This window comes from Drosophila navojoa, chromosome 2, assembly GCF_054131105.1.
Source record: "Drosophila navojoa isolate 15081-1374.11 chromosome 2, UAZ_NAV_1.0, whole genome shotgun sequence".
Classification (NCBI taxonomy): Eukaryota; Metazoa; Arthropoda; class Insecta; order Diptera; family Drosophilidae; genus Drosophila; species Drosophila navojoa.
In genome coordinates, this window is record NC_142890.1 from 24,050,324 (window position 1) to 24,057,410 (window position 7,087).

The window sequence follows — 7,087 nt, forward strand, 5'->3', positions numbered from 1 at the left end:
AGGCCAATTGATTTGCCATTTGACATTCAGCCTGATTCACAGCTCAATGATTACATGAAATATCTATGCATGGAATTGACATAATTGAAATAAAATTATACAGAAATATTATGCTGTATATTTGCCATTCATTAGCGCGAGGCATAGGGTATCCTGCCATCCTCGAAGCATTCGAGTGTCGAAACAAAACGACAGCACCGCAACGCCGACTGCGAAATGGGAGTCTTGCGCAGCAGCAACAATTTTGATTTAATTGTTGGCATGGCGACATGTTCTTTTAATTTATGCCAATTTATTTAATCATGTACTCGCGCTGCCTTTGTGGCGAAGACAGAACAACTGGGACTTGTATTAGATTATGGGCACGGCGCTCGCTGCTGCAGAGCGAACGGCAGCTCCATGGCATTTGTAATTAAAAAGCACTCATGTTGCCGGGATAATTTGGAAGGCAAGCAAGTTAATGTAAGACAGCGCTTTCACGCTTTCAGTGCTGCCAGTGCTGCCAGTGCTGCCCATGCTGGCAATGCTGGCAACGCTGCTCACGTTCCAGGCACGTCATAAAAAAGCCAAAAGCGAGCGCGATAAAAATACATTTATCAATCAAAACTTCAATAGGGGAACTTTTGCGTAAGTTGCAGCATAAAAATATTCGCTTTGGACAGCGACTGGGGGACGGATTGGGGGCAGATGCTGCTGCTGCTGCAGAGGCAACCATTTAATAGCTTTCATTTTGGCAAAGCAATTCACAAAATCTCGCGGACATAGGACCACGACGACAGGACGTGCACGAAATGCGCAAGTTTACGCACGTCACTTGAATTTGCTCTCGGATCCGGCGCGACTGCTGAGCGCACGGGTCAGCAAGTGGGAGGCTGCCCGACTGCCTGCCTGGGCCTGGGCTTGGGATTGGAATTGGGATGCGTGCTAAGGCTAATTTGCGAAATGTATTTTCTTCTCCTTGTTGCTGCTGTTGCTGCTGCTGCTGTTGCTGTTGCATCATTCATTTCATTAACAAGCCATCAGCACAGCCCGCAAGCCGGATAGCAAGCGCCTTAAATTCTTATAAGAAGCCCAAACACAAAGCGTGCCGATGAAAACTTTTTCAATATACAATTTAAGCGCATTTTATGTTTTCGCTCGACGTTTTTCATGTTCACTCGCTCGCTGTATTTTCATTTTCATTGTGATTTCTGCTCTGCTGTGAGCTGGCGTTGCAAATCGCTTGAGCTGTGTTTTTTTTTTTTCAAAGTTTTTTTCTTTTTATTTGTTGCTGGGGCACTTAGTCATCAGGCATTTAATATGTTTATATGGTGTGTTATATAAATTGTGAGTGAGACTTTAGAAGGAAATCAGGACATTTAGTATGTGTTGTAAAGATTGACCAGAAAAGCAAAGGGCTAATCCCAATTGTCGTCTTTTTGATTCCAGGTTCCCTTTGTAGAGTTTAAAAGAATGACTTTCTATATAAGATAAACGACTCATTTAATGATTCTGTTAAGAGTGTATATACTTATGACATTATATACATAGTACAGTTTACAAAATTATCTGACTAAGATATGTAAGTTTGGGTCGTTGTGATTGGAATAACAGTTAAGATGAAGGAGTCTTGCAGAATATGCTGTTAAGGGATTCTTCACTTAAGATTTTATTAGAGCTTTCTACATTTTCTGAATATTGATACATTCAGTACATATATATAAATAATTGTTAACAAATATTCAGTACATATATATAAATAATTGTTAACAAATAAAGAATACCTCCATGTTTCCTGTTGGGCATAAAAAAAATACATGTAAAATATGTATTTTATATACCGATTTATATTTCTATTAAATGGAATCGTATTCCAACTGTGTCTATTAAAAAACTTTTTCCTCAACTATCGCGTTTCTGAAAATTCCCACGTAGCTCTATTAATACCATATATTCACATGTACCTTTTGTATTCATACGCCTTCACTAGGTAAATATATTGAGCTGTCCAAAGTCTGTCAGCATGTTTACTTTTGGATACGCTCACCATGCAAAGTAAATTCTGCTGCGAATATCAAATAAAACAGTGAATAAAGAGTAATAACAAAAATAAAATAAATAATTATTTAAGCTTAAAGTATTTTTAATAAAATTGTATATGCAATATCAGATTATCCAAACTATCAACACTTTAAGATCAGCTTCAAGCAAAGCTTCGCCAGTTATATATCACATCCTTTCATCATGGCCAAAATCAATTTAAGTATTTAGCAGAGTATTTTGTAGTCATTTGGGACTTTCTTTCAAATTATTTCTTAACTGTTTTATTATTGATTGCCAGTGCAGCTATAATTCCTTTTTTTTTTTTTGTTTTTTTTTTTTACCCAAAGAATTATAATCTCCCAGTGTAAATAGATTGGGTATGATTTTTTGTTAAGCTTGTATACTCATTAAAGTCCAAAGAGACGGGCAAACAAGGCCCATCAAGTAAAATAAATATATATATTGTCAGTTTCTATTTAATCTACCTTTCTACAACAACTTTTTCGGTAAGAGATTTGGGTCAAGAATTACAGCGAAAATTATAAACTTTTGATTGAATGCGAATTGGCTAAATATCTATCTAAAATTGGTAGATATCCTGCAGTGCCAGATCAAAGCAGATATCCATTTAATGGATCACCCCTCATAGCCATCAAGGGGTATCTGCAAGTCGAGCTCTGGTTGGTTCAACATCAGCTGAACATAAAAAGAATTGGGATACATTGTACGAGTATTTATGGAATTTCATGGGAGTGGTTTATACTTTTTGAGCATTCAGTTCTCCGTCAGCGTGTGTGCAAATATTTGCGCTGCTATTGAGCTGGCATTGAGCAGCTGTCCGTCTGTCGTCCGGCGTCCGGCCTGTCCAGCGAGTGGGCGTGACAGGCGTCCGCGTTAATTTAATGCGTTTTTCTGGCCTTTTTTCTGCGACTTTGTGTAACTTTGTAATTAAATGCAAATTAAGTGAACCGTATTTTGCGCCTTGATTTTTTAACCCTTTATTTTTTTTTTAATTTTTGGTTTTCTCTCTTTTTTTTGCTGACAATTTTAAATTTGCCTGCAAACTCGTTGGCAAAACTCTCAATAATGCTGGGACTCTATTAACGCGTTAATAGAAGCTGCGCGGCGCCAAGCGAGATGGAAGGGAGGACGCCAAGGGTACGGCTCACGCGCGTGCCGCAGGAATGGGGCAACTTTTCTAATTAGGATCCGCCAAGAAGAAGCCAGCAACAACACTTGCTGAGAACTCATTTTGGTGCCTGTTGCTGTTCGCATGTATACGCACATCAGGCGTGGCAGTCGCATAATGAGCTGCTAAGACAAGGAGCGCCGTTGCCAAGGAACGCAAATCAGCACAAATCAAATATGCAATCTTTTCGCAATTGCGATTGCGATTTCAGTTGCAATTGCAACGCAATCAGAAACTACCAAGAACTTCTTCCAAAGCATTAGAAACGCCAACAAAACAAACAAAAACGAAACTTGTGCTGCAAAAACCCAAAAAACACGCCGAAATCGACAACGAAGATTATATATAGTATATAGGGTATGTGTGTACGTGTGTGTGTATGCACTCGTATGACTAAGTTTTCTCTGTTTGGTCTAGGGCGCGGGCTGCAACTTGGGCTGAATGGGAATGGGAAAAGTGGGAGTTGCAGCTGTTGAAAGTTAAACCGTGAGCATGAAAACCGCCAGCTCGTAATTACAGGTTTCAAAACGAAACGAATCGAAAAGTAAACGACGCGACTTCCAATAGAAATGGAAATCTCAAATGAATGCACGAAAGGGGCAAGCTGAGGGGGAGCCAAATCACATTGAGAACACGCAAACCTGGCAAAACTTCAAGCCGGCTGCGGCGACTGGGCCATAGCTGAAACCCGTTGCTCAGCACAAATCAAGAAGAAGAAGAGGGGAGGAGAGGGGAGGGGAGAGAAAAAACTAAAAATAAAATAAGCAAACTTTGCGAAGCCGTGAAGAGGCATCTTAAGCGATTTTCTGCAACGCTGCGTCGCACAACAATATGGCGGCGATGTCCTATAATACGCGTCGTATGAGCGATCTGCTGGCACGGGTGCTAAGTAAATTTACGACGTAACGAAAATTAAGAAACTTTGCCCCACCTGGCCACAGCCACTTGCCACTTGCGATACCTGGCCCAGGCTTATTTATGATGCACAGCTCGGCGGCGTGTGTATCGCCCATGGCATGATAAATGGGCCACGCTGCAGCGCGGCGCAGAGCAGGAAATGGGCTCTGAGTTGTGTCTTGAGTTATGCGAGCAGGCTTAATCGAGCCCTGTTGCGTGCTTCTCTATGCCAAAACAACATCAACTACAGTTGCAATTGCAACAGCAACAGAAGCAGCAACTGCAACTGCAACTGCAACTGCAACTGCGACAGCAGCAAGAGGCATGCCTTCAATTAGGGCTTCAAGTTGCTCTCGAGCGATTGTTAGCTCAAGCTGGTCAGCCAAGTGGCAGTCAAGAGAGAGAGAGAGAGAGGCAGATAGAGAGAGAGAGAGAGATAGCACGGGCCACGGCTGCAGCGACCTGCTCAACGCCATGGGGCAAGACAAATGCTTACAACTGTTGCAGGAGCTGCGCTGCGCTCGGCCAACTATTCACTGGCTGTACGCTCTTGTCTGGCATCTAGGAAATAAATGAGTCAGCATTTGTTAGCCGGACGGCTGCGTTGATTGAATTGTTATTGTTATTGCCCAGGAGGCGTCTTAAAGTTGGCTTAAGCAGCTAAAGAAAATTCGCCACCTACAGCAGACCTGTACATGAGTCAAGATATAGAAATGTGTGTATGTGCATGTGTATGTGTGTGTGTGTGTGTATGTGTACGAGCACCGGGACTTTTCAATTAAAACAATTGTCAACGACAATAAGTTATACAAGTTAACAGCTAGTCGCTGTTGCCTTGCCCCCCCTCCCCCACCGCCCCGCCTCCTGCAACGAGCGTCGCCTTCGCCTTCATTGCCGTCTCTGCCTTAGCCTCTGCCTGACTAGTGGCTCGTGATGTCGCTGACAGCCGCACGTACGCTTAATTAGAAAAAGTTGCAGCGTCCACCTCGACGCTTTGGGGCACGCCCACGCCCAGATCCACGCCCATGCCAGCAGCTGTCAGCGCTCTGCCACATTTTTGCAGCGGAAGTAAATTTACACTTGAGTTTTTATTATTTTCCGACGAGCGCGCAAAAGCGAGACTAATTTTCTTCAGCGCCCGTGCCTAGGCACTGGCTCAGGCTCAGACCGAGGCCGAGGCCGAGACCGGCCTTCATTTCCACTTCCTTCCTTAGCGCCAGCAAAAGTGATCTGTGATGGCAGAAAAAATAGCAGAATTATGCAAAACTTTCTATTCCCCGTGTACCCGTTGCCTAAGCCAGACCTCTCGTCTCTCGCCTCTCGCCTCTTCCATTCCCAATCCCATTTCCATCTGCATTTCCACCTGCTTGTACCTTGGCTGTCGTACAACTGGCGCATAATTTTCTAACACAAAGAGAGAGAGAGAGAGAGAGAAAAGGAAAACGAAGGGAAAAAGAAATTGCGGCCTGCTGTGCCTCAGCAGAAGGCGGACTCGGATGCACTGCAGTGCAGTTGGTTACTTGGCTTTTGTTTGCCTTTGGATCGTGTATCTCGTTTGCCGGCCTTTGTTCTAGCGGCTGCCTCAGTGTTGATCCGACTGCTGTCAGTTGGTTGGCTTGGCTAATTTTTTTGCACTTTGCGCGCCGCCACGCCCCGCTCGGCCATCTACCTGTCCGTCGCGTCACCGGATGTCACGTGCGCATCATTTTCCAGCACTTTTACTGCCGTCCCCCGCCTCGCACGGGATGTAATTATAACGGGCGTTGCTTAAATTAGTTGCCTCTGGCGTGGCGTGGCGTGGCGTGGCGTGGCCCCAGCCACGAGTCATGCAGCCCGGCTCTGACCTGCGGACCGGCCTTTGCCAAGAGCACTGGCCAGCCTGCACACAATCTGTATGCCAGCGCCCGTTAAGGTGGCCTGAGCTTCCTTCCATTAAAGAGGCTCGCATGTGATTTTTATGGTCGGGTCCACATTGTTGACGCTGTTTGTTGTGGCTGCTCCGGTCATGCCTCGCCCTCTTTTTGCATGTCGCCTTTTGTTTTTGTACTGGGCTAGTCGGGGGTTGGTTTTTCGGCCCTTCCTTTTAGTTTTTGGTGCGGGGCTCGCTTGCTTTTCTGTCAACGTCAGCGTGATTAGTTGTGCCATTTTGTGGTCGCTTTGTTTCAGCCGCTGTATCAGCTGCACTCTGTCACATTTTTTTGGGTTTCGAGCACACGATACAAATGATAAATATATATGCACATGCATTTTATTTATTTATTTGTGCACATGTGTGCATGTGCATGCGCCCAAGGGGGGCAACGGCAGCTAATACCAATTAACAAACCCATAAACCTGACACACAAACTCGACCCCAAAACAAGGTGCTTGGCTCGCTTGTACTTACATCATTAACGGCATCATTTACACAGAGCAGCCTCCGCTGCCTCCTGCCTGCGCCGCAGTTGACGCTTTGGAAGACTTTAAGTTGCAACTAATGAGACTCCGAAACATAATTGTTGGCATTTACTTAAATGAGAGCATTTTCACACACACGCAGACACACATAAATAAAGTTTAGCTAAAAGTGACACGGCATGAAAAAGAAGCATCACAAACAACAGCAACAGCACGAGTGGCGGCTGATGCGACAGGTGCGGCAGTTGAGAGGAAGCACAACGAAAACAAATGCACCTAATGACACAATTTCACACACCCACACAAAAGCACACACACACACATACAGCACAGCTGGCAAATGGAGCATTGCAAGTGAAGAAACTGTTATACGTATGCGCGTATGCGTGCTCTCTGCTCGCATTTGGCTCTCTTTGGCATCCCATCGAGCTGGCTCTCGCATTCGAAGTCGTCAGGCGACGGCGAATTGAGAGCAGCCAGCCAGTGAGTCGCTCGGCTGTCCTTTCGCCGCATCGGCTGTGCAACGACTGCGAGCTGCCAGCTGCCAGTTGCCAGCAGCCAACAAAGTGAAGCAGTTCGGGC

General features: G+C 44.8%; 1 protein-coding gene across 1 annotated transcript; it reads right to left on the minus strand.

The window, feature by feature from the left end:
* Window positions 1–2,658: 2,658 nt before the first annotated feature.
* Window positions 2,659–6,613, minus strand: LOC149092263 (uncharacterized). Its single transcript, XM_089256751.1, has 3 exons — window positions 6,558–6,613; window positions 6,495–6,525; window positions 2,659–2,718 (listed from the first exon to the last, which is right to left on the minus strand). Exons 1-3 carry the CDS (start codon window positions 6,611–6,613, stop codon window positions 2,659–2,661), a joined length of 147 nt encoding a protein of 48 aa, XP_089112877.1.
* Between the last annotated feature and the right edge of the window lie 474 nt (window positions 6,614–7,087).

Bases quoted from the DNA above. Each gene is read 5' to 3' on its own strand.
- LOC149092263 (XM_089256751.1), bottom strand. From the start codon at position 6,613: ATGCCAACAATTATGTTTCGGAGTCTCATTAGTTGCAACTTAAAGTCT. The intron at 6,526-6,557 runs GTCAACTGCGGC...GAGGCAGCGGAG, and splicing joins AACTTAAAGTCTTCCAAAGC to GCTGCTCTGTGTAAATGATG. The intron at 2,719-6,494 runs GTAAGTACAAGC...TTTTATGTTCAG, and splicing joins TAAATGATGCCGTTAATGAT to CTGATGTTGAACCAACCAGA.